A 27528-nucleotide genomic window follows, 5' to 3' on the forward strand; every position below is an offset into this window, starting at 1 on the left:
GAAGCAAGCCCATTGACGGCTTAGCGGATTAGCGCTATTAGCGGTTTAGCGGCTTTTAGCGGCTTTTAGCGGCTTTTAGCGGCTTATCGGCTTATCGGATCAGCTGATAAGCAGCTTAGCGGCTTAGAAAAAGGGGGGGAGGGGAAAAAAGTCGGAAAAACTCGCAAGACATTTCGTCTTGCGAAGCAAGCCCATAGGGAAATTCGTTTTGCGAAGCGCCTCCAAAACGGAAAACCCTTTCGTCTCGCAGGTTTTCCATCTTGCAAGGCGTTCGTCTTGCGGGGCACCACTGAACTCCTATTTGGGGACTTCCCTGACTTTTTTCTGGCCCATGTAGGACCATTCTGGATGGTTGGCCTTGGTGAAGGCTTGACGTTTTCATCCCCAAAAAGTTTTTGAGTTTCTGCTGAAATGAGACTGCATTTTAATGTTTTAATGTTGTATTTTAATCTTGTTTTTAAGTTGTATTTCAATCAATTTGTTTTATATTTGGTGTTAGCCGCCCTGAGCCCAGTCTTGGCTGGGGAGGGCGGGGTATAAATAAAATTTGTTGTTGTTGTTGTTGTTGTTGTTGTTGTTGTTGTTGTTGTTGCAATGACTCTAAAGAGACTCAAGGTCACTCCAAATGCAGTGGAAAGGAGAAACGTTTTATTAAAACAATGCAGGAAATGTAGTTTGTGTGTTTATGTGTGTGCACCCTCTCAGAAATGGCAAAGCTGAAGGGAACGGAGGAAATGCCACAATCTTGTGAGTGATAGGGTCTTGCTGGAATCCTCCTGCACTCAAAACCCAGTCTGTGTTTTCCTGGAAGGAGCCCGGCCTGATTCAAATGCATTGTACAGTTTGAAAGACGATGTTGTGGGGCAAATTGGTCTGGAACTAGCTGGCCTCTTCTCCGACTGCCCTTGCGCTCCACTGAGTACCTTCTGGTCTCCTCTTTGACTCACGCAGACAACACAAGCAGATCCTGCAAAAAAGGGTGAAACCGAGAGCTTCAGTTCTCATTTCTGGGACCCCCTCAGCTCTGGTCTAATGCCCTCGTTAGTGGATTAATAATAATAATAATAATAATAATAATAATAATAATAATAATAAAAAATTTATTATTTGTACCCCGCCCATCTGACCGGGTTTCCCCAGCTACTCTGGGCGACTTCCAACAAAGATTAAAAATACATTAAAGTGTCACACATTAAAAACTTCTTCCCATAAGAACACAAAAAGAGCCCAGACTCTGGACCAGAGCAAAGGCCGACCTAATCCAGGATATAGCAATATTTCAAGACATTGTGACCAAATTCAGCATGATGGTTCCTGACATCAAGGGACAAATTTTTGTCTGTGTTTGGATATAACTGGATGCCATTTTGAATCAAGATGGCGGGCGGAACCTTTCAAAACCCCAAATTTAACCAAATTTAAGAAACCGTAACCGAAATTTGCATGACGGTTCCTGAGATCAAGGAGCAGGATTTTCTCCATGTCTTGATACGATTGGGTGCCATTTTGGAGCAAGATGGTGGACTGAATCTTTCAGAGCCCCACTGATTTTAACCACTGATTTCCAAACTGTACTTTTTGGTTTCTAAGAATTCTCAAAGAACTCCAGGCACTTTCTGCTAGTAAGTCAGTTTAAAAGTCTTCAGGTGGCAAATGCTTCTTTGGGAATGAGCTTAAGCCTGTCATGACAATTAAGCCTTGTGACAGAATACCACCAGGAATGATCAGATTTGGTGCACTTACTTCAATGACATCAATGTCAGCATTGTCAAAGTCTATATTCAGCAACTTGGGGAGAGGAACTCCATTACCTAACACACCTGCAGCCAGAAAGGAGAAAAATATTAGTTTTCTAGTATGAAGGGGAAACTATATGCGACGAGGCTGTCTCATCTTATTTATCTTGTACTTGCTTCACAAATGCAATTTTACTGCTGATTTTCTGCTGTTCGCATCCGTGGTATTTCCCCACAATGTTGGAAGTATAGCTGTTTTTTTGATAAATATTGTTTTGTTCTGATATCTGCCACAAAATATCACCTGCAGAAAGAGGCAGATTTGATTATTCCCTCCGGGAGAGAAGGAACGAGGGATCCCAAAGGTGTGGGAATGTTCATGGATGCAGGAGAGGATATATTGTTTGATTATAGCTTTTCCAACTTGTGTAAACAAGGTCACAATTTAGCAGAGTAACATCCCCCTTTTTAAACTTGCAGCGGATGCATTTACTCAGGGTCACTAAAGCCTCTATAATAACTATTCTGGTATTTTCCCCTTATTCCCTCATAAAAGATAAGACACGACACAGTCTTCTATAAAAGTATAAAAAGGTTTACTCACACACCATTCTGTTCACAATAGGATCCCAGAAGGCAGACTTCGCTTAGAAAAGTAACATACACCTGGAAACTATCTCATAAGGAGACAGAGAGCATCTTTGGCTAAGCAGATGTTGCTTCTTCGATGCATGTAGTCACACACAGAGAGATGGCTGCCCTGTGCTTTTGTCATTACCTGCACAGGTGAGGCCCCGCCCACCTCTAGTCACCTGCAGAGGAAGTCTGTCCCAGCCCAGAAGGAAACAGGAAGTTTACCTGCTGGCTGGACAAACATTCCTCCCCATGTGTAAACATGTTCACTCCAGGAATGTTGTACTTGACTGCTCTTGTGTTTCACATCCCACAAAAGAGAAATGTAACAAGATTTGGGAAGACCAATAGGTCAGCATCTTTCGGGATGGGAGAGTCTTCTTTTCCAGGAGTGATCTAAAGCTTTTGAATTCTGTGGGATCCCTAAAGCAGGTTGTAGGAATGGAGCTGCCTGTCCCTGGTGTCAGATGAGCAGCAAGATTTGTGCAAGCGGCTTCTGCAGAAATTGGGAGTTTCAGATTTCTCCTGAAGAGGAAACCAGAGTCTCCAAAATGTAGCAAATATGAGCTGGGCCTTCCAAGAACAAATTTCTCTATTTTGCATTCTTTCTGGTTCACACCTGCCCCTATTTTAAGGTTACCAGATTTTTTTCCAATGAATCCGGGGACACTTTTCAACTTTAGTAGGAATGATAGGGTTTTTTTTAAAAAAAAAAATTATTAAAATAATTCAACATTAATGCATACATATTACAAATATGCAGGCAAACATACATTTCATACAATCCTTAGAAATATTCATACATACCCACACTCAATCCCACACATACTTCCTTGTCCCACCACCATCCCTCCCCCCTCCACCCACTCTTGTGCTAGACTCCCAATCTGCTCAATTGCAATTTCTTTCCACTTCTATTACTTTCACACACTTTCAAACCAACTTTCTACTTCTTTTTCGGTTACACATTGTTATCCATCTTATTTAGTATTTCAGTATTTATAACAGAACTTGTTTATTCTAATAGGAGTTCTGTTTTTTTTTGCAAATATCCTTTAAACACCTTCCAGTCCTTGTCTATCTTCTCTTTTGAGATCCTTTTCCAAAAATTGGAAAAGTGGTATATTATCGACAAAAACAGAGTGGCTTGCCAAATTATTGGAGTATTACAATATATCCAAAACAATGGGAGAAATTGGAAGGAACAATAGGATTTTGTATGGGGGCTGATTTGTAAATCCGGGGACTGTCCCCGGGAAATGGAGACATCTGGTAACCTTACCCTATTTATAAAAAAGAACAAGATTGTCAACATTTCTTGGAATAAGTGTTCCACTTGGGAGTGAAAGACCTTTGCACATTTACGAATGATCACGGCTGTTCTCTGTCAAAATACTGTCCAGATTGCTATTACACCTGCTGCTAAGCTGGACGCTTTCACGTCCAACCTTCTTCTATGAAACAACCTACATTTCCCCAACATTTTTATTTTTTATTTCGCAACCAATCACCTCTATTTATTTCATTTCACTGAGCTGTGGCTCTTCTCCATCCCTGCAGCAAAGCAATTTTTATCCAGGGATCCAAAATCAAGGCTACCTGCGACATCCCTGCACTCCACTCCCATCTCATTTCAGCTCTCTGAGCAAAAGATGTTGCCAAGACTACAGTCTGAACTGCCCATGGCTTGCCACGCAATGAGTTCCGCTCTGAATTTTCACGCAGCACGAAAGAAAGTTGATGGAATATCAAATCACGGTTTTTGTAGAACGTCCTTACCATTCATAGCGGGAAGGAACGCAACATCAAAAATCTTGCTGACCAACCCCTCCATGAGGGAGACCTGCGTCAACAAAAGAAGTGATTTCAGTTCAGTTGATAAGTTTATTGTTCTCTTCAAAGACTACGAGAAACCTGTAGCAATAGCATCAATAAAATAATATATATACAGTCATACCTCCGGTTACAAGACACTTCAGGTTGCATTTTTTCAGGTTACGGACCCACCGGAACCCGGAAGTACCGGAAAAGGTTACTTCCGGTTTTCGGCAGTCGCGCATGTGCAGAAGTGCTAAATCGTGCTTTGCGCATGCGCAGAAGCACTGAATTGCAACCCGCGCATGCACAGACGCGGCGCTGCGGGTTGCGAACATGCCTCCCGTATGGATCACATTCGCTACCCGAGCGTCCACTGTACCGGTTATACTGTTTTTATGTAGTGTTTCCATTTTTATAATACTATTTTATTTATTCATGTTGTATATTTGCATACTGCTTAGGAATTTTTAAATAATAAGTGGTTTCGAGATGTGGGAGAGCTGGGAAGCAGAGTTCTTTCCATCAGCTCTGCAGTGACAAGTCAGCCCCATCAGGAACCACAGCTTAGAAATTGGTGCCTGAGCTTTTATTTTTCCTCTTCCCTCCTTGTCCCTTTCTCCTTTTGTGTCGTGTTCATTTCTCTCTTTTTTTAGATTTAGGGACCATCTTGTTTTGATTGTACATAAGCCACTCTGGGAGCCTTTTTTGGCTGCAGAGTGGGGTACAAATGTTCTGAATAAATAAATAGATATAATATGTTCTTACATCAAATTTCCCAATGGACGAGGAAGCCACTGAGAGATGTGACCTGCAGAAAAAGAAGAAAATTGAGAGCAGTCAACCTTAGTTGGCTCCAGGGAGGGAAATAGAGATCAGATGCAAATGGACTTTCCCACATTCCCTCTGGAGGGAGGAAGTACAATTCAGGGAAGGAATGAGGAGAGAGATCTTCAAGTGTTGTTTTTATTAATAAAAACCATTTAAAAACAAAACAGGCTTCTAAGCAGTTTACAAGTTTAAAAACCGATTCCACAAATGTTGAAATATAAACATCCCTAATTAAAACGTGTAATAAAATAATCCCAATATTGCACTTAAAATATAAGTGTCTGTAAGTTAAGAAATGCCACACTTACTTCTCAAGAGCAACACTGATTTTCAGTTTGTTGTCCTCAACAGAAAAGGAGGCCAGCAAAGTTGTGTCCTGCGGTGAAAAATTGGGAAATGGTTCGTTTCTTAACCAAGCCCTTCCTGATTCCCCGTAAGCCCTAGAAAAGTCTGGGTCCCCTAACCATGACTCCAGAGCCACTCCCTGACTTGACTTTCCGATTACAGGGCCACACCGGTGGTGGCTCCATCACATCTTCAATCTGTCCATATCACACTGCCAGTGTCAGATAAATACTTGCCAAATGGCCATAATTATAGTGTTTCTAGCACTGCTAAGTTCCTCGGCCGGAGCCTGAAACACAGAATGTGTATCCCTATATAAATTTGGGCAATATTTTAGAAGTTCGTTGTGGTCCTAGGGGTGGAGCTGATGTAAGGACCACATGGGGACAAGCATGTATGACAAGCAAGTATACCTGAAGGAGCAACTCCACCCCATCGTTCAGCCTGAGGTCCAGCGCTGAGGGCCTTCTGGCGGCTCCCTCCCTGCGAGATGTGAAGTTACAAGCAACCAGGCCGAGGGCCTTCTCGGTGGTGGCGCCCGCCCTGTTGGAACGCCCTCCCAGCAGATGTCAAGGAGGTAAACTATCTGACTTTTAGAAGACATCTGAAGGCAGCCCTGTTTAGGGAAGTTTCTAATGTTTGATGTTTTATTGTGCTTTAATCGGTCCCAGCTCCTGCCAACCTAGCAGTTCGAAAGCACGTTGAAAGTGCAAGTAGAAAGTGCAAGCCAAACCAAACCAAATTGGAATGTTTTAATGTGGTTTCTATTGGATTATTAAATTGGAAAACTTAATAAATATTATTTGGAAGAAAAACAACTACTGGCCCAGAGATGGAAAGAAGATAATGTCCTGACCAGAGATGAATGGCTGATGAAGATGATGGACTATGCCGAAATGGCAAAATTGACAGGGGAAAATCAGAAACCAGGAAGAGAAGAACTTTTAAGAAGGAATAGGGGAAACTGACACTGTAAAGAACTAAAAACTTTGGCAGGACTTGAGTAACATTAGTAACGTACCAAAAAATAAGATAAAATTGGATTATTCAAGAAAAACAGGGAAAATAAGGGAAGCACTGGGAAAAGACTGAAAATAGTAACCATGGAAGGGCAAAGGGGAATCAAAGCATTCAGGGAATCCTAAATGATGATGATGTTTATTGTTTGAATTTAAATTTGTATTGTAAAACACAACAAAAAAGATTTTTTTTTAAAAAAGGAAGCCTATTCCAGAGGGAGGGAGTGAAAGTGGGAAGGAGTGATGCCGTCATTTCTTGATACTCACAATTTCCAGGGTGCAGAGAGTTTGATGAGCGTCATTTGGCTTTGACGCCAGTATTTCAGCGCTGGCCATGAGGTGGATCAGGCCCTTGTCTTTCTGCAGCTTCACTGTTGGAACATCAGGGACCGACACCTTCAGAAGGAGGGAGCGCGGCTCTGGGAACATCTGGAACACCTGCAAACCATGTTCGCTTTATTACTTGCTTGTTGTGTTTATAGCCCACCTGTGTCAGGAGGGCACCGGGTTGGGGAAGCGTGCTGTAGATATCCCTTAAAATCTCTTGAGACTGAAGTGAAAGAATTTATGTAGGGCAGGTGGCACTGTGGGTTAAAGCCTCAGCGCCTAGGACTTGCCGATCGAAAGGTCAGCGGTTCGAATCCCTGCGGCGGGGTGCGCTCCCGCTGCTCGGTCCCAGCGCCTGCCAACCTAGCAGTTCGAAAGCACCTCCGGGTGCAAGTAGATAAATAGGGACCGCTTACCGGCGGGAAGGTAAACGGCGTTTCCGTGTGCGGCTCTGGCTCTGGCTCTGGCTCTGGCCAGAGCAGCGATGTCACGCTGGCCACGTGACCCGGAAGTGTCTCCGGACAGCGCTGGCCCCTGGCCTCTTAAGTGAGATGGGCGCACAACCCCAGAGTCTGTCAAGACTGGCCCGTGTGGGCAGGGGTACCTTTACCTTTAAAGGTCTAATGGGTGCATTTGCTTTGTGGTTTTCTTTGAATTTATGATACCTGTACAGGTATTTTTGCAATGGCATCTTAGTGGCAAACAGTCCTTTTGCTCTTGCAGTTATTTGTTATGTTTTATGCAGGAACCAGGCAATGGAGAATCTTGTTGTTTTTAACTGGGTGCCAATGGAATTATTGCAGTGCGCTTTTCACAGCTTTCTCCACCTGAGGCTGCTTGGATTCATGTTATGTACTGAGTTGAATAGGATCCAAAATGCAGCAGTATGATTGGTCCACAGAAGCCACCCAATCCAGCTCCAGGTGGAAGTGAATCCACAACCTGATTGGCCTACAGGACAACCCCGGAATTAGCCAATCATGTGGGGCCCATTGTGTAAATAATGTATATAAAGCAAAAAAATTCCTTCCAGTAGCACCTTAAAGACCAACTAAGTTAGTTCTTGGTATGAGCTTTTAAGCTCATACCAAGAACTAACTTAGTTGGTCTTTAAGGTGCTACTGGAAGGAATTTTTTTATTTTATATTATTTTGTTTTGACTATGGCAGACCAACACGGCTACCTATCTGTAACTGTATATAAAGCAGACATTATGGGGGAACTTCCATTCCTCCTCACCACTATGAGCTGAATAAAGAGCATGAAATCCACACTCGAGTCCGAGTATATTTCAATTCAAAAGTTCACTTGTGCAGGTAAAACTAAGCTGAAGCAGAGCTCAGATCCAGGCAGCACAGCATCAATTGTGTGGACTCACCGAAGGAATCAAGGCCCCGAGAGTCGATGTCGTCAGAGGAGGAAGCTCGGGGAACTGGGGAGAAAGAAGAGGAAAAGAAAATGGGCAAATGATAATACAGACTCCCTGGTTCTTTGCTAGTTATTTTACTTCATGCAGCGCACCGTTAAACTATGGAACTCCCTGCCACTGGAGGCAGTGATGGTGACTAAGGTGGACAGCTTCCAAAGAGAACGGGACAAATTCACAAAGGAGAAGAGAGCTATCTGGCCACTGTGATCCATGCGACAGTCACCTCCAGGCTTGATTATTGTAACTCGCTCTACACGGGGCTGCCCTTGAGGCTGACCCAAAAACTCCAGTGGGTGCAGAATGCCGCGGCGAGGCTCCATATGGGGTCCTTGCTGCGGGGTCACATTCATCCAGTGCTTTACCAACTGCACTGGCTCCCGGTGGAGTACAGGGTCAGGTTGAAGGTGCTGGTTTTGACCTTTCAAGCCCTATGCGGCCTAGGACCCTCGTACCTACGAGACTGCCTCTCCTGGTATGCCCCACAGAGGACCTTAAGGTCCACAAATGACAACACTTTGGAGGTCCCGAGCCTCAAGGAGGTTAGATTGGTCTCAACTAGGGCCAGGGCCTTTTCAGTACTGGCCCCGACTTGGTGGAATGCTCTGTCACAAGAGACCAGGGCCCTGTGGGACTTGACATCTTTCCGCAGGGCCTGCAAGATGGCGCTGTTCCGCCTGGCCTTTGGCTTGGACTCAGTCTGACCCTTATGTTGCCCTCTCCTTGTGGTCTTGATCTATGGGCTACTATTAAAACGAGGCTGCAGTTTAAATTGTATTTTTAACCTGTATTTTAAATTGTTCCCCCCCCCCTTATGTTTTTATTGTAATTTTACTGGTGTTAGCTGCCCTGAGCCAGGCTCTGGCCAGGGAGGGTGGGGAATAAATAAAAATTACTATTACTATTATTATTATTATTATTATTATTATTATTATTATCAATGGCTACTAGCCAAGTGAGATGCAGGTGGTGCTATGGGTTAAACAACAGAGCCTAGGACTTGCCGATCAGAAGGTCGGCGGTTCGAATCCCCGCGACAGGTGAGCTCCCATTGCTCAGTTCTAGCTCCTGCCAACCTAGCAGTTTGAAAGCACGTCAAAGTGCAAGTAGATAAATAGATACCGCTCTGGCAGGAAGGTGAACGGTGTTTCCGTGCGCTGCTCTGGTTCGCCTGAAGCGGCTTAGTCCTGCTGGCCGCATGACCCGGAAGCTGTACGCCGGCTCCCTCGGCCAGTAAGGCAAGATGAGCGCCGCAACCCCAGAGTCAGCCACGACTGGACCTAATGGTCAGGGGTCCCTTCACTTTCACTAGCCAGGTTGTCTCTGCTCTGCCCTCCACAGCTGGAGGCACCAGTGCTTCTGAATCCCAGTTGCTGGAAAACCACAGGAGGGAAGGGGGGGTCTTGGGTTCGAGTCCTGCTGCTTGTGGGCTTCCCATAGAGGTGAGAACAGGATGCTAAACTAGACGGGCTGTTGGCCTGATTCAGCAGCCAGCTCTTCTTACATTTAGTTATTCCTCAGCCACATGGGGCTCAATGGGGACACAGCCTTGCCAAGAATTACCCTCAGGCTCTGGAGTTATTTGCCAGGGAGAAACCTCAATATCCTGCAAAGAGGAGAGGGCTTTTGGACTCACAAAGAGTGCAAAAGATGGACCGATCTGTCATATATATTTTTGTTTCCATTTTTCCCAACTCAGGTTTAGTTCCCCACAGTTCTGCAGGAGTTTGCATTTAAAAGAACGATCACACAAAATTCACCAGCGTTTAGTGTATATTTCCATTAATATATGTACATAGCTCAGCATGCAGTTTTGCTTCAGATACACATTTTTTGCAAGCAATTTTATTTAATACGATGGATTTGAGTGTGCTGTGTTCACAAACCTCTACCTTTTCATGCACAGCTTCCCCTAATGACCGCTCCCCACTTAAAACGGGGGGCGCCTTTTGCGTGGACGCGTGCAGCCCTGGATCTGGAGTGGCCCCATCAGCATAGGCTTTGCCTTCCCTCAGGTGGGATACCTGGAGGTCCCCGCCTAACCCCAGTGAGTTGTCCAATCCCACCTGGGGGAAGCGTTGCCAGGGAAACCAGGCCAGGTAAGGGGAGGGATTACCTGCCCACACAATAGAGGGTGGATCTTACTTGTTAATCCTCACTTGGCTCCAGAGCTTCTCCCACCCTACCCACCCTCAGTTAATGTCTTCTTTTGCAGGTTAACTTTTCTTCATAGGTTTTGCAGGTTAACCTCTCCACAGGTATGCGGGCGCTGCTACGATAAGGTCGCTGTTAAAGGGCCAGAAAAGAATTCCCCTGCATTGGCAGGTTTCGCCTTTCCCGTAGCAAAACGTCACAACTTTGGCGGTATCAGGCCTTGGGCGGAATCCTTTAGTCCATCTTCCTCTTTGCGGCGGCGATACCAGGGTTCCCCGTTAAAGGGGTTTTTGAAGGGAGGCTTTGGCCGTACGCCGAAAGGTCGTCATTGCTCTCCCCTGCGGCGGCGTAACGGGGGCGGCTATCTCTGCTTGAACATATGTTCTCCAGAGCCGGCCCATCCCCCCCACACACACTGGATAACCCTGATGCTCCCTAGGTCCCCGGCTGGGGACTGGGGAGGGAGAACGCCCAATGCCTGATCCAAGGTCTACCCACATTTGAAATTTAATAAAGTTGTGCCCAATTTAATCCCATAGCACGTTGTCTAGAGTCGTTATTCCACATGACGGGGGGGACCACTCGGGATCTGGGGACTCCGCCTGTCCACGCAATAGAATGCATCTATATTATTATTATTATTATTAGTAGTAGTACCTGCACCCCACATTTTTCTCTGAGGAGCTAAAGACATAATACGTGGTTCTCCTCCACCTCCTGTAATCCCCACAACTTCCCAGAGAGGGACGTTAGGCTGAGAGGCATCGACTGGCTCAAGGTTACACCAATTGGGCTTCACGGCCAAACGGGGATTTGAACTCCGGTCTCCCAGGTACTAGTATGACACTCTAACCAGTACACAACACCAACTCTTGCTGCACTTTTTGTGCTCCCCAAAATTAGAGCAAAGGTGAATTTCAAAGGAATGGTGTGCTCCAGTTCACATACTGTTTTGGGGAGTACTAAGTAGCTTCACATTAAAATGAGAAGTAGATTTCCACACTGCAGAGTGCCTTGCCTTGCAACTACCTAACCAAAAGCAAAGATCTGGCACTTGGCAAATTTGAGGCAGGCGAATTTGGAAAACAAGGTTCTAAATTTTCTGAATTCCCCCCTGTTATGTACTGAGTTGAATAGGATCCAAAAGGCAGCAGTCTGATTGGTCCTAGAACAATAGGATCCAGAATGCAGCAGTCTGATTGGTCCTAGAACAATAGGATCCAGAATGCAGCAGTCTGATTGGTCCTAGAACAATAGGCTCCAGAATGCAGCTGTCTGATTGGTCCACAGGAGCCACCCAATCCAACTCCAGGTGGAAGTGAATCCGTGACCTGATTGGCCTGCAGGACAACCCCAGAATTAGCCAATCACATGGGGCCCATTGTGTAAATAATGTATATAAAGCAGACATTCTGGGGGAACTTCCATTCCTCCTCACCACTATGAGCTGAATAAAAAGCACGAAATCCACTCTCGACTCTGAGTAGATTTCACCCCCTGTGCCTTCAGTTTCCCACCCTGGCTGGGAGGTGCCAAGAGATGCGGCCCCCCCCCCCCAGCATCCGCTTCCCAACTCACCATCCCATCCGAGATGTCGATGTTGAGGGCCTCTTGCTTCTGCAGAACAGCCACGACGGAGCTGAGGAAGTTCACCGAGAGCCCCAGCTGGGAGTTGGTTGTGTCGGCCATGGGGGGCATGGGGGGCATAGGCACCCTTGGCGGCATGGGGGGAGCTTCCGGCTTGCCCAGCGGGTAGTTGAGGAGGGGTCCGGCCACCTGCCCAACCACAGTCTAGAGGGAAGGAACAAGGATGTGAGGCAGGCGGTCCCATTTTTCTGCGTGCGTGATGGTGATGGAATCCTAGCTTTGAGGAGGTTTTCAAGGTCATCTAAGGAAGGTGGCAGGGACACAGGTGGCGCTGTGGGTTAAACCACAGAGCCTAGGACTTGCCGATCAGAAGGTTGGCGGTTCGAAACCCCGCAATGGGGTGAGCTCCCATTGCTCGGTCCCTGCTCCTGCCAACCTAGCAGTTCGAAAGCACGTCAAAGTGCAAGTAGATAAATAGGTAAATGGCGTTTCCGTGCGCTGCTCTGGTTCGCCAGAAGCGGCTTAGTCATGCTGGCCACATGACCCGGAAGCTGTACGCCGGCTCCCTCGGCCAATAGAGCGAGATGAGCGCCGCAACCCCAGAGTCAGCCACGACTGGACCTAACGGTCAGGGGTCCCCTTACCTTTTTAAGGAAGGTGGGAGGAAACACTAGTCTAATAATCCTGGCAGCTGAAGGCCTGGATGTGAAATTTCCCAGCCTGGCTCATCTCCACAGTCAACCCAGGCTTTTTGCCCAGAGCTGCTAAATTTCTTGGGGTGCAAGTGAAGTCTTGCACTGTCTTTGGCTACTAACCACAATGGCTCTGCTCTGCCCTCCACAGTTGAAGGCAGCGATGCTTCTGAACACCACAGGAGAGGAGAAATTTGCTCTTGCCCGTGGGTCCTCCTCGTGAGTTTCCCATAATGGGCATCTGGTTGGCTACTGTGAGAACAGGACTCTAGACTAGATTGGCCATTGGCCTGATCCAACAGGCTATCCTTATGTTCTTACTTAAGGGGGAGATTATTCCGTTATCCTTTGCAAAAGGGCAAAAGATGCCATGCAACTGCATGGAATAAACAGCTGCATCCCAGGCTGGGACATTCTCTGTCCTCAGGCAATGCAACCGGCCGAGGTGTCACAAATTTGTCCAGAGCCAGCCTAGAAGGAGATCTGTGACTTGAAGTGCTAGGCAAAGAACTGCTTATCACACCCCTTTCCTAGGGCTCATCCTCACCGCACCTGAACATCCACGTTTTCTGCTTTCCTTTTGTCCTCTGCTGACCTCCACAGGTCCATACCTGACCGCTTTGTGCACAGATAACAAAAGTTTTGAAACCTGGAGTTAGGGCTTCAATGGCTTTATCTTGGTTTTCATTCCCTCCACCCCTCTGTCTGCTTGTGGACCTGGCCCTACTTTCTTCATCGGTGCCTGTACACACACACACACACACACACACACACACACACACAACAAAACATATGCACCATTTGCTATCACTTCTCCCCCCCCCCAAAAGCATGCTGCAAAACAGGAATAGAGAAGATTTCCACCCGGAAATAGGCAGATGGGTTTAGGGCATCGGGTTCCCAAACCTTGAGGAACTTCGCACTGTGTGAATCCCATTGACTTCCTTCCTTCCCTTCCACCTTTGTGCTTAGATTTCCCTCTCTCCATCCTCAGGGGAGAGAAAGAAAGCTTTGCTCTCTCCTTGGAGGAAGGAAAGGAAGAAAAAAGAGACACAAAGCTTCTCTCTCACACACACACACACCTGGAAGTGAAAGAAGGAATGGCCTCCCCAACACTCCCCACCTCCTTGTTTAAAGCCCTATACAGCCTAGGACCCTCGTACCTACGGGACCGCCTCTCCTGGTATGTCCCGCGGAGGACCTTACGGTCTTCAAACAAAAACATCTTGGAGGTCCTGAGCCACAGGGAGATCAGACGGGCCTCAACCAGAGCCAGGGCCTTTTTGGCCGTGGCCCCGATCTGGTGGAACATTCTGTCATAAGAGACCAGGGCCCTGCGGGACTTGACATCTTTCCGCAGGGCCTGAAGAAGTGTGCATGCACACGAAAGCTCATACCTAGAACTAACTTAGTTGGTCTTTAAGGTGCTACTGGAAGGAATTTTTTGTTTTGAGTTTTCATAATCCAGTGTAGCTGGGCATCATCTGCAAATCTTTTCTGACACTTGAAACAACAACTGCAAAATTTTATCTGAGACTCTGAGGAAGAAGGACCTGGTACTCGCACCTTGCCCTTAAGCCACCATCCATGTTCTGTGCTTCTCCAGGATCAAGGCTCTGAAACATACCCTGGGATTCATGAGAGCTGAGACAGGGTCGTGGCTTTCATTTAGCAAGACTGAAAGTTTGAGACTCTCTGCCTTAGTCTTTGGCTCATGACACCCAATGCATCCATGTTCCCTGGTGTTCCTATCCATTGCCTGATACAGTGGTACCTCTGGTTGCGAATGGGATCCATTCTGGAGGCCTGTTCACAACCTGAATAGAACAAAACCTGCGCCTGCACATCTGCTCATGCGCGGGTTGCGATTTGCCGCTTCTGCGCTTGCACGTGACGTCATTTTGCGCGTCTGCTCATGCGCAAGCGGCGAAACCCGGAAGTAACCCGTTCCGTTACTTCCAGGCCACCGTGGGATGCAACCTGAAAATGCTCTACCTGAAGCAAACCATGAGGTATGACTGTGTTTTGCAAACAGTGACAGAGGAAACTAATAGGACGAAGGACCCATTGTCATCTTCTCCGGTGAGTTCAATAAAAGCAGAGCAAGGAGAGCCAGATTCAAAGTCCACTCCCATGGGGGAAGTTGGCCAAGACTCACAGCCAAGCAAAGCAGGTGACTTTGCGGAGTCCGAGCCAATCCACGCAAGGGCCACCCCACCTCAAGATCCATCTCAACTTGGACTTACATTCAAATCAATTTCCAGGAAATGTCCCGTCACGAGTGGAAGGCTGGAGACAGTGTACTGGACACTTCCCAATATACCCAGAGGGACCAGAGCTGGGAGGAAAGAGAAAGGGAAGGGAAGGAGGAAGAATTTAGGATTTCTCATGCTTTGGATTGTCAATAGCTCCCCAGGCTTCTCATAATCAGGGTATTCTGACGTGACATTAGGAAGAACTTTCTGATGGCAAGAGCTGCTTGACAGTGGAATAGACACCCCTGGGAAGGTGGTGGGCTGTCAGGCGGCAGAGGAAATAACCTGCACTGCAGGTTGCTAGGAACGGATAAGACAAGGAAAAGTTCTGACCACCTGCATTTTATTCAATATTTACGGAGAGAGGCTTGGAACACAGCCTCTTGTAATAATGGTGTTGTCCACCCCATTTTCCTCCCACTTCCTTATTCATCACCATCTCCTCCACGGGTGGTCTGAGGGCACTTTGCTTCTGAGCCTTTGCTCTCCTACTTTCAAGGCTCGCCGGGTTCTGGGAGCGGAGATGGTGGTGGTCTGGAATGCTTTCTAAAGACGCTGTGTCTGTCAGCTGTCAGCCTCCTGGTAGTTCCTCTTCTTCCTCCACCTCTCCCATTATTTGGTCACAGTGATCCACGCGATGGTCACCTCCAGGCTTGATTATTGTAACTCGCTCTACGTGGGGCTGCCCTTGAAGCTGACCCAGAAACTCCAGCGGGTGCAGAAAGCTGCGGCGAGACTCCTTACGGGGTCCTTGCTGCGGGATCACATTCATCCAGTGCTTTACCAGCTGCACTGGCTCCCAGTGGAGTACAGGGTCAGGTTTAAGGTGCTGGTTTTGACCTTTAAAGCCCTACGCAGCCTAAGACCCACATACCTACGGGACCGCCTCTCCTGGTCTGCCCCACGGAGAGCCTTAAGGTCCATGAATAATCATAGTTTAGAGATCCCGGGCCCTAAGGAAGTCAGACTATCCTCCACCAGAGCCAGGGTCTTCTCAGTGATGGCTCCGACCTGGTGGAATGCTCTGTCCCATGAGACCAGGACCCTGCAGGATTTAACTTCCTTCCACAGGGCCTGTAAGACAGAGCTATTCTGCCTGGCTTTCAATCTGAACTTAGCCTGATCTTTTATTCCCCTTCCTTCCCTCCCCCTCCCCTTTTTATGACGATTACCCGCTCTGGGATCCCACAGCTAATTCTCCCATGGTCTCCTCGCTGGCCCAAATAGGACTAATTTAGCCATCTAATGTTTATTGGATGGATTTCCCCCTAAATTGATTTTTGAATTCTAAATTTATTGTTATTCATATTTTATACCGTATTTTATGCTGGTTTTTGTTGCATCAATTAAGTGTTTTAAATTTGTTGTTAGCTGCCCTGAGCCCGGTTTTTTGAACCAGGAAGGGCAGGGTATAAATAAATTTATTATTATTATTATTATTATTATTATTATTATTATTATTATTACAGTCAGGATGGTTCAATCCTGCACAGTGCTGTTTCTCCACCTGACTTGGCCAAAGCCCAAATCCCCACACACAAAAAAGGCTGCAAGATCCGGCGCCATCAGTTGCGTAGCTCTAGAATTCAGACCAAGGAAATTCTCTCTCTCCAAAAAACTCAAGGAATTCTGGGAACGCCTCACTCAAAACAGATAGCTCAGTTGCAATTCAGCCCTCAAATATTATCATCACCATCCCGTGAGCAGGGAAGGAAAATGTTTGGTCATTCACTTTGGAGAACAGCATTGAGTCTGTTTTGGGGATGGAAGGCAGACCCTCCAAGCGCCCCTATTTTCCAGGGACGTCTCTTATTTAGAGAAGCCGTCCCAGTTTCTGATTTGACCCCAGAATGTCCCGCTTTTCCATAGGACGTCCCTATTTTCATTGGAGAAATGTCGGAGGGTATAGAGTTATTCGACTTCTGAGCCGTCTGAAGGCAATCCTGTACAGGGAAGTGGGGTTGTTGTTTTTAATGTTTAATGTTTTATTGTGTCTTTATATATGTTGGAAGCTGCCCAGAGGGGCTGGGGCAACCCAGTCAGATGTGTGGGGTATAAATAGTAAAAATAGCATTATGGAATGGGACGTCCCTATTTTCGTTGGAGAAATGTTGGAGGGTATGGGAAGATGCAGTGAGATCATCCATATGAAAGAATGGGAAGACAGAAGGAAAAACAAGAGAAACTTACAGTTCACAAGTCCCAGCTGATCGTTCACTAGGCCCAGGGTGATGTCTAGGACTGGACACAGCTGAAAAATTCAATGTTCTAATGAGACATTTGTGGCAAAATGTCAGGAATCAAATTGTAATACATGCAAAGCAATTGTGCTCACAGTTATTTTTTTTCTTCCTCCTTTTAAGTTTCATCAAAGACTATCTCTTTTTTATTATTTTTATTTATGCATTTTCCAAAATTTAATACGTGCATCTTACAGCTGTCTTTATTCATCTCATTTCTCCAGACATCAAAGACTTATCCCACAAGGACAGAGTTTGCTCCCCAAGCCAGGAACTACATTGGATTTCTACAAGCATATTTCTATCCTAATGCATTTCCTGAGCCAGATCCCATTGCACATTGGATGAAACCTGCCCCGGCTGATCACTTACCAGTTCTGGAAGGAGCTTGTTAAGGACACGTGCCAATAAATTATCCACAATAGGGAGTAGGCTGGGGGGTGGGGGAGAGAAAGGAAAAAATTATCCACCAAAAAACCACCCAAACAGTGTAAAAAAAAAAAAAGTAATTAATTAAGTATTGTCTGCAGTCTTAAAAACAAGCAAGGTGTGAATGAAAACCAACGAATTTGCTTGACTGATTTTCAGTCCTGAACACAGATGGGCATGAAAACTGCAAGAGTGTTACCGAAATTCTCGAATACCCCTAAGCATGGGCAAAGGGAACTTTTTCCTTTGCAAACCAGCTTGAGTTTAAAGCCAGTATGCAAAGGGGAGTGCTTCATCCGCTACTGCGTCAAAGTGACCGAAATATACTCAGAGTCGAGAGTGGATTTCATGGTCTTTATTCAGCTCATAGTGGTGAGGAGGAATGGAAGTTCCCCAAAATGTCTGCTTTATTTACATTATTTACACAAGGGGCCCCACGTGACTGGCTAATTCCGGGATTCTCCTGTAGGCCAATCAGGTTGTGGATTCACTTCCACCTGGAGCTGGATTGGGTGGCTCCTGTGGACCAATCAGACTGTTGCATTCTGGATCCTATTGTTCTAGGACCAATCAGACTGCTGCATTCTGAATCCTATTGTTCTAGGACCAATCAGACTGCTGCATTCTGAATCCTATTGTTCTAGGACCAATCAGACTGCTGCATTCTGAATCCTATTGTTCTAGGACCAATCAGACTGCTGCATTCTGTCTCCTATAGTGCTAGAACCAATCAGACTGCTGCATTCTGTCTCCTATTGTTCTAGGACCAATCAGACTGCTGCATTGTGTCTCCTATTGTTCCAGGACCAATCAGACTGCTGCATTCTGAATCCTATTGTTCTAAGACCAATCAGACTGCTGCATTCTGAATCCTATTGTTCTAAGACCAATCAGACTGCTGCATTCTGGATCCTCTTCAACTCAGTAGATAACACCCACCCAGGGGACATAAGGGGAAATCAGGATCTGGCCCACCAACCTCATCCCTGGAATAAATAAGGGGAGTCGCTCCATCCCCAACCCCATAAGACGTCAGGTTGGCCTGATGGGTGCAGCTCACCCTCTAAGGAGCCTGACTTTAATGCCTCCAAGAAGGGTGTCACAATGGTCGATCACCAGCTTGGGGTAGCCGGTGCCATCCATGGTCAGGCGGACAATGGCTGTGAGGTTCACCTCCACTGCGATGTCAAGGAACCCAAGGAGGCTGCATTGGAACGAAAAGAGAGAGTCTGGTGAAATTTCTTTGCATGATGCTTTTAATAGCCTTCCCCATCCTGGGGTCCTCCAAAGGTTTTGGATGACATCTCCCACCATCCCTATCATCATACAGCCATGCTGACTGAAGCAGCTGTGGTTCAAAACATCTGGAGGGCACTAGGTCAGGGAAGGCTGCTTTTTAGTTGTTGGGAGGAGGTTGCACTTCCCACATCTGTAAGATGAATGAGCCAGTCGAAGCTTTTTCATTGGAGGGAGGTCTGCTTGGGATGACACCACTAGGTGAAGGTCAAGGACCAGCAAGCCGGTCAAAGGCCTTTTCTGTTGCCTTCCCCTCGTGTGAAACTCTTTGCCTCTGGAGATCCATCAGTCACCACAAATATTGTGGACATATTGTGGCTATTGAGGACATTATTTTTCACTCAGCCTTTGAGGTTATTGCCAATTAGGCTGAGGAAAACGGGAAAACAGTCTATATGGAATTGTTCCAACTTGCTGTTTCAAGGTTGAAGATGATTTTTATGTTACATTCTGTTATGTGTTTGACAATTTGATTCGTGGATTGCTCCGGGGGTTTCTAAACTAACCTACTATATATTGCGAAAAGCTGACACTTCGTAAGATATCATAACCGAATTTATCATGGTGGTTCCTCAGATCAAGGCGCAGGTTTTCTTCTGTGCTTGAATACAAATGAGTGCCAGCTTGAATCAAGATGGCAGATCAAACCTTTCAAAATTGCACTGATTTTAACCACTGAGGTTTGTTTGTTCTTATAATTTCCAAGCAACACTGGGTACAAGTCTACTAGTAAATACCTAAAGCTCATTGTGTGGAGTGTAAATTGACCCTTTTCTGTACTGTAGCTAACAGAAGAACAGAAGAAGAGCCCAGCTACTGGATCAGGCCATAAGAATCCTGTTTCCCTCACTGGCCAACAACAGATGCATTCAGGAAGCCCACTGCCAGGTCTTCCTGAAATTACCCACTCCCATGGTTGCTCCCCCCAAACTGCTATATTCAGAGTCATTCTTTCTCCTAGCTCCTGAAAGCGAGTCCAGAATGGAGACCAGCACAACTCAAGAGCTGGAGGCCGGAGGAGTGCAAGCAGCCCAGTGTAAACCTCTGGCCAGCCTAAAGAGCAGCTGGTATTGTGCATCTCCACCTTCCTGCACCATATGGTTAAGAAACTAGGGAGCCTTTGGGCAAACAAAATCCTCTGCAGTAATGGTTAGAAGAAGGAGTGTCTCCACCCCCATCATTCAGCCCGGACACTGAGGTCCAGCACCGAGGGCCTTCTGGCGGTTCCCTCACTGCAAGAAGCAAAGCTACAGGGAACCTGGCAGAGGGCCTTCTTGGTGGTGGCACCCGCCCTGAGGAATGCCCTCCCAGCAGATGTCAAAGAGATAAACAACTACCTGATATTTAGAAAACTTCAGGGAAGTTTTTAATGTGTGACATTTTAATGTATTTTTAATCTTTGTTGGAAGCCTCCCGGAGTGGCTGGGGAGACCCAGCCAGATGGGTGGGGTACAAATAAATAATAATAATAATAATAATAATAATAATAATAATAATAATAATTAACCTCAGCCAGAGCCAGGAAGCTGCCAGAAACATGTGCATTGAAGTGCATGGGTCAAGTTGCTCTGCTTACCTCTTACCGTTGAGCGCTACCCTGGTATATAAATCCAAGTGGACTCCAATTCCAGGCAAGAGTCTTAGGTTGATCCTGGGAAGGGTCAGCTCCACAATTCGTAGCCTACAAGGAAGAAGCAGGCAGTGAGGTCATCCGGACAAAGCTCTCTCTTATGCCCTACGAGAACCACTCTCTAAAAAAATGGATGTGGACACATTTGGACTGGAGATCAGAAAAAGGTTTTACCTCCTAATTGTAAGCATGCAAGGAGAAGACCCTACTGGATCAGACCAAATGCTCCTCTAGATGAGCATCCTGTTTCCCTAGGTGCTTCCAGGAAGCTCAAATCCAGTGCTTTATCAACTGTACTGGCTCCCGGTGGAGTCCAGGGTCAGGTTTAAGGTGTTGGTTTTGACCTTTAAAGTCCTATGCGGCCTAGGACCCTCGTACCCACGGGACCGCCTCTCCTGGTATGTCCCACGGAGGACCTTAAGGTCCACAAATGACAACACTTTGGAGGTCCCAAGCCTCAAGGAGGTTAGACTGGTCTCAACTAGGGCCAGGGCCTTTTCAGTACTGGCCCCGACTTGGTGGAACGCTCTGTCACAAGAGACCAGGGCCCTGTGGGACTTGACATCTTTCCGCAGGGCCTGCAAGACAGAGCTGTTCCGCCTGGCCTTTGGTTTGGACTCGGTCTGACCCTTATGTTTCCCTCCCCTTGTGGTCTTGATTTATCGGCTACTTTAAAATGAGGCTGCATTTTAAATTGCATTTTAACCTGTATTTTAAATTTGGTTCCCCTATTATGTTTTTACTGTGATTTTATTGGTGTTAGCCACCCTTAGCCCGGCTCTGGCTGGGGAGGGTGGGGTATAAATAAAAAAGTTGTTATTATTGTTATTATTATTATTATTATTATTATTATTATTATTATTATTACAGGTAGGGCTTGGAGTAGCAGGTCAACTCCTGCTAGTGGTACCCAGAAACCGGCCTTGAGGGTCATTCAGCTCTCCTCTCACGCTGGAGGCAGTCTGCAGTCAACATGGCTATGCAGGAGCCACTGACAGCCAGTCAGCTTAGATTAGGTGCTCCTCCAAGACCCTCAATAATTTGAAAGTGGTCCGTAGGAAGAAAGGCTTGGGAACTACTGGTGTAGACAATATTTTACTAGAAGATGAGAACGGAAGAAGAGCTGCCTGCTGGATCAGGCCCAAGGGGTCCCACCTCGTCCATCATCCTGCTCTCACTGTGGCCAATCAGATGCTTCTTATGTGAAACCCAGAAGCAGGATCCAAGCACAGGATCCCTCTTCCCTCCTGCAATTTCCAGCAACTGGTATTCAGAAGCATTGCTGGTTCCAGCTGTGGCTAGTAGCCTTTGATCACTCTCTCCACCATGAATTTCACTTGTCCTTGTTTAAAGACATCCAAGTTGGTGGCACATATCCTTTTTGAGCTGAGGCAACCAGAACTGTACCCAATATTCCAAATGTGGCCACACCACATTCGCTGCCACTACCTTGATTGATATAGTGTGACTTTCCTGTGACTTTAGCAGGGTGACTCACATACTGTAGTATTATTATTAGTAGTAGTAGTATTAGTATTTGTCAGTTGATTTACCTTGCCCAAGGCAACACAAAGCTACTTACAAACTAACAAACCCGCCACATAGGCTGGATCTACACTCACCTTTTAAACGTTATGAGAACGGTAGTAGGAATATCGTTCTAAAACATCAAAACAGGAAACATTCTCTTTTGCTTTCTCCCCTCTGCCTCGCTGGTTTCTGGGTGCTCTGCAGTGCCCTCTGGTGACACATTTTAATAACGTCGAAGAGCAGAACGCCATGTGGCTATATGGTTATCAGAACCATTCCTTAACTTTTTCTTAGTGTTAAAAACCATGCGTGTAGATCCAGCCACAGATAAACTAAAACCAGGGTGGGCAATACACTGCAAACATCCTACCCACTTCTAAAAGGCCACAGATAGTTAAGGGACAAAGGCCTGGTTACAGAGGCACCTAAAGATATATAACTCTGGCAGCATGGGGCTCTGCCTGGGAAGAGGATTCCCCAAACCGGGAGCCACTGCAGAAAAGGCCCTGTTCCCATGTAGCCACCCTGTACAAGCCGCCGATTAATTGTTGCGAGGATTACAACTCTCCTGCTTACCCTGTGAGTCCCTGGACGGTGCTGAGTAAGCCTCCTTCTCCCAGGATGCCAAGCACGCCTCCGCCTCCAAGAAGCCCTCCGTTGCCCAGGAGGCCCCCGTTGCCCAGGAGCCCGCCACCGCCGCCCAGAATCCCTGCAGTGCCAAGCAGACCTCCGCTGCCCAGCAGACCTCCCGGAGCGAGCAGCCCACTGGCACCCGGACCACTGCCAGCGCCGCCATTGCCCCCAGGAACCGGAGGGGCAGCATAGGCAGCTTGCACCCCCACAGGGTCACCACCACCTCCTCCGCCACCAAGCAAGCCTCCGGTGACCCCACCCAGGAGACCCCCACCGCCGCCACCACCAAGGACGCCTCCCAGAAGGCCGCCACCGCCACCTCCTCCAAGTAAGCCCCCAGTGACACCTCCCAGGAGACCCCCTCCGCCACCGCCACCAAGGACTCCGCCCAGCAAGCCACCGTCCCCGCCGCCACCGCCTCCGACTGGAAGTTCTCTCATGGCTCCTTGGAGGGCGTTGCTCTGCGCCATTGAGCTGGAGACGGCTGTGGAAGCAAGTGGGAAAAAGAGGTCAGGACAGGCAGCACGGTGGATACGGAGGGTTTCCCTGCCGTGTTGCGAGGGAAGCTCTTCCACGAACGGCACAGGCTGGCTGGGTTGCAAAGGGCAGAGCTCGACGGGTTAGATTAGGGGCTCCCAAACTCCCCCCACATTGGTTCCATAAACTCGGCTCCAGGGCCCCCTGCCCTACAAAAACAGCATTATTCAAAATAGTGGCTTGCATGACATGCTAAGGAAGAGAGAAGAGCACATTATAATTCAGCAGAGATGGGGTGGGCTTTGCTTCCCTTGACTTTGGGGGGGGGGGGAGAGAGCTTGTTACGATATTCCGTTCCACCTTAACAGACGTGTGGAATTGTTGTATGCCACATGCCTGTTTACACTCCAGCACAGCTTGCTGGGAACTTCCGTTTTGTGTATAGCTTTTGCTTATGCTTCTTGTTGGACATGAAGGAGAGCAGACATGTTTTGTTTGTCCTAAAATAAACTGCTTGTAAATATGCTTTACACAGCCTCTATCTGCCCTTCTGTTGCGAAGAGGTTTTTTTTTTACTCAGCTGGCTTGCGTATCTCAGCTTCTGAAGCTCAAATCGCAGTTACATCCAAGGACCAGAGATCTTCCGGCTACCGGCCGCTGGGCTGGAGCCACCTAGGGGCCTGCCAGTTGCCCCCGTTTCTTTGGAAGCATCCCAACAGAGCTTCTGTATATGCTTGAGAACTAGCAACTTATCAGGACTTCCGGGTTAGCGCCATCGGCGAATGGCGGAGTTCCTCCGATTGGAGGAAGGGGCTCCGTGGAAACTGGGTCTTCCCGTCGTGGCGAAGACGGGGGCCCGCTAGAAATCCCAGGCGGAGAAGCCTGGGAACGTGGGATTCGGCAGAGCACCAAGAGTGCCTCCCCTACTCGCGGGGAAACCCCTTTTTGGGGCTCCGGAGCGGAGCGGGGTGAGCAGCGCGGTGCAGCGAACCGATTGCTACTTTCATGGAGGGAAGCCACACAGCCATCGCCGGAGAGCGCTGACTTTTTCCTGATGACAATTGGACTCTAAACAAGTACCCGTGAGTAAAAACGGAAGATTTGAGCAAGAAAATTTGTGAATTAGGCAACAAAGCGGGAAGGTTTAAACAGGAAGTCCGCCTTCCGCCTTTTGTAGATAGATTGAAGCAAAGATCGTACAAGCTAAATAGCCTGGAAAATTGATTTTAAGATTGAAATTTCCTGCACCTATAACTATCAAAACCCTCTTGACAGCAGGAGAAAAGGGGGGAAGAAACTTTGACCGCCTAATCCTGCAGAGAGAGCAAAGGAATATAAGTTTCCATCGTCCCAAACCTGGGGACGGGACGTCAGGACAGAAATTTTTGGAGATGCCCATCAATTGAAAACGGAACACTTTTGACAAATAGAAATAAAAGAGAAACAAATTAACTTCAATGCTGCTTTCTGCTTTTTGTATTGTAAGGAAACAAAGTATTTGAAAATCGAAAGTAAATTTCCTTTTGTTGGATACATTTTAAAGATGGACGTTAAATAGAAACTGTGTCCCCCTAGAGGGAGCTTGTTAGTTTCTTTACTGCAGTTCACAGGGAGACATAACAGCTGTGAAAATCAGCATGGGACCAGATACTTGACCTTGAACAGAAATGAGCAGAGAGGAAGTTTTACCCTCTGCCCTTGGCAAAGTAAATGCTATGCTGCAGCAGTTGCACGAGAAAATGAACTTGATGAATGGAAAGTTGGATTTTATGACTGCTGTAGCCAGTAAATATGAACTGACAGGAAACGAAGACAAAGAAACTTCACAACAACTAACTCAGGAATTTGACTCAATAAAGCAAGTCCAAGGGCAGATGAAGATGGGAGAGGCCGTGATTGTACCTCAAAAGATACAAAGGGAGAGATCCAAAGTCTTACATGACCAAAAGCTGCAACATTGGAAGATTGAATTTGGAGAGTGTCTGCAAGTCTCTGGAGTTAAGGAAGTTCTTAGCTCTGGTGAGACTGTGAAACAAGTTAATTACTTCTGGAACAACTACCTTTTGGATTACAAAATTAACATAGGGGAGTGGGATTGTGGGGAATGGAATAACCTGATGAAAGAAAATGGAGATTATTACTGTATGGAATCCCCCGGAGACCCACTCCCCAAGGAGAAAGGGAAGAAGCTACGAAAGAATCCAAGAAGGGACAAGGAGCTGTGTAACCACAAACAAGAACAAGAAAACCTGCAGAGGAGGCATAGAAGAGACCTGAGAGCCTCGGACATCAGAACACCAGATTGATGGACATGATGTAATGGGTAGAAAGGACTGACATAACCCGAAACCAGGAAGAAGGGACGTTGGATAAAATTAGAAGAGAACTTCTTTTTATATATCTTTTTATTTTTGCATTTAGTGTGATACTAATGAAATATCAGAATGTGCTGGAAAGGAATTAATTGGCTTTAGTACAAAGGTTTGAAGGAGTTAAATATAAATATGGTTTAAATTTTGAAATTCTATGGTTTTGAAGGTAAGATAAGGTTAATGAAATTAATGCTAAATAGAGACAGATTGTTAAGATAAATTATTTAAATAAAAATTGAGAAGTATGGGAAGAATTTGCTGAAATAATGAATAAATTAGAATACAAAAAGGGAGGTGTGAGGAGGTCCAAGAAACAAGTTAATGAGAGGATGTAATTTGAATTTGTATTTTGCTTTTTTTTTCTGTTATGGCAGGAGCATCCCTAGTGAGGCTCGTTTGTCAACAATGAGAAACCGAGCCTTTAGCGTCATCAGCCCAGGGCTGCGGAACTCTCTGCCACTAGAGATTCACCAGGCTCCTTCTGTGCCACCTTTTAACTGCCTGCTGACAACTTTTCTGTTCCGCCAAGCCCAGGCAGGCAATTAAGAGTGGATTACTGGTTTTTGTTTTCTTAACTTTGCTGTTTTTAACTTCTTGTGCTTTTATTGTATGGTTTTGTCCTCTTTTTACTGTTAAAAACCTCTTCTATACGTTTCGGCAATACAGTGGTACCTCAGGATGTGAACAGGATCCATTCCGGAGCCCCGTTTGCATCCTGAATAGAACGTAAGACGTGACAGCACATCTGCGCGTGCGCGGGTCGAGTTTTGCCGCTTCCGCGCATCTGCATGACATCATTTTGAGCGTCTGCGCGAGCGGCAAAACCCGGAAGTAATGCGCTCTGTTACTTCCGGGTTGCCACGGAGCGCAACCCAAAAGCGCTCAACCTGAAGCACATTCAACCCGAGGTATGACTGTATAGCAACATATAAATATTTTTTATAAACAAACAAAAACACAGAACACCTCTGTCTTGTCTGCATTCAGTTTTTGGCCCACATTCAGCCAACGCTGCCTCTAGGCCTTTGCTCACTCTTGTCTGAACCCTTTGAGGTTCGTCGTTTTGCAGGCTCCTGAATGCTCTGAATCTGCCACGTGGCTTCACGGCAGCCTGGAAGTCGACCCAGGTGGTGCTCCTTAGAGTGACCGCAAAACTCACCCAAAGTGAAACCTTACACTAAATACTGGCAATTCTGGCTCAGGTAATGCAGCCAAGGAATTTTGGAAACCTTAGTAAGGTCAACACTTTTCTTAGGATATTTGCACATCCAGAATTTCTTAGGGTAGGAGATAAACTGGTGGACCTTGGTCTGTGAGGTCCATTCCAATCCTAGCATGGATAGACTTACCGTTATGCAATACTCCCTTATTGACCCGGATGACAGCATCTGTTGGAAGCAGCTGACTCTCTGATCGCATCAGCAGGCAGCTGAAGATGGCAGCACACCAGACGGATAACATCTTGGCTGAAGCTGCCACACCTGCTGAGATAATTTCATTGTTTTACCTTTCTTGCAACCCACTTTGAGGGTTGTTGTTGTTTACAAGCAAGCGGTGCATAATTTATTTATTTATTTATTTATTTATTTATTTATTTATTTATTTACAAAATAAACTAATTAAAAGGCAAATTGGTTAAACTCTGCAGAGGGTGTTCTTGCAGACCAGATCTGAGTTACCTGAGTGCACCTTTCTGAAACTAAGGGCTAAAGGAGAGAAATCAGCCCTGCTTCTGCCAATTCTCGATCACGGAGAGTGTTTGGTGTTGCCCATTGCCTCTTCGCTCTTGCCTTCTCCTGGCTCTGAAAAAGCAGAGGTGGCAAAGGCCATTTATATCAGCGGCGAGCGGCGGGGCGGGCATGAAACCAGCGCCAGGAACGTGGAGATAACGGGCTCAGTATGCGGTTTGCCATATTCCAGTAAAAATAATTATTTGCAAATCTGGAACAGGAGTTAAGCAAGAGGGATCAAGTGCCCTCACTCCAGGTTCCAGGATGTCCTTCTTCGCGTTTGGCAGGAACGATGGAGGAGGAACCGTCTCTCAGCCCACAGGGATTCTCGTTTCTGCAATCTCTTTCTGCTTCGCACAGGGCAGGCAAAT

General features: G+C 46.6%; 1 protein-coding gene across 2 annotated transcripts; it reads right to left on the minus strand.

Annotated features, from left to right (window-relative positions):
• Nucleotides 1-616: 616 nt before the first annotated feature.
• Nucleotides 617-27230, minus strand: LOC307217659 (BPI fold-containing family B member 4-like). 2 transcript variants are annotated; one of them, XM_079979315.1, is made up of 16 exons: nucleotides 27107-27230; nucleotides 26777-26908; nucleotides 22522-23062; nucleotides 20362-20466; nucleotides 18550-18693; nucleotides 17433-17493; nucleotides 17011-17071; nucleotides 14812-14903; nucleotides 11865-12077; nucleotides 8085-8138; nucleotides 6647-6817; nucleotides 5324-5391; nucleotides 4953-4995; nucleotides 4149-4212; nucleotides 1744-1820; nucleotides 617-967 (listed from the first exon to the last, which is right to left on the minus strand). In XM_079979315.1, exons 2-16 carry the CDS (start codon nucleotides 26886-26888, stop codon nucleotides 944-946), a joined length of 1830 nt encoding a protein of 609 aa, XP_079835441.1. In that variant the 5' UTR covers nucleotides 26889-26908; nucleotides 27107-27230; the 3' UTR covers nucleotides 617-943. The 2 variants fall into 2 exon arrangements, with proteins under 2 accessions (XP_079835441.1, XP_079835442.1); XM_079979316.1 differs by having other exon boundaries at nucleotides 26777-26911.
• Nucleotides 27231-27528: the final 298 nt, after the last annotated feature.

The sequence above is a fragment of the Podarcis cretensis genome (assembly GCF_951804945.1).
Source record: "Podarcis cretensis genome assembly, chromosome: 6".
NCBI classification, from domain to species: Eukaryota; Metazoa; Chordata; class Lepidosauria; order Squamata; family Lacertidae; genus Podarcis; species Podarcis cretensis.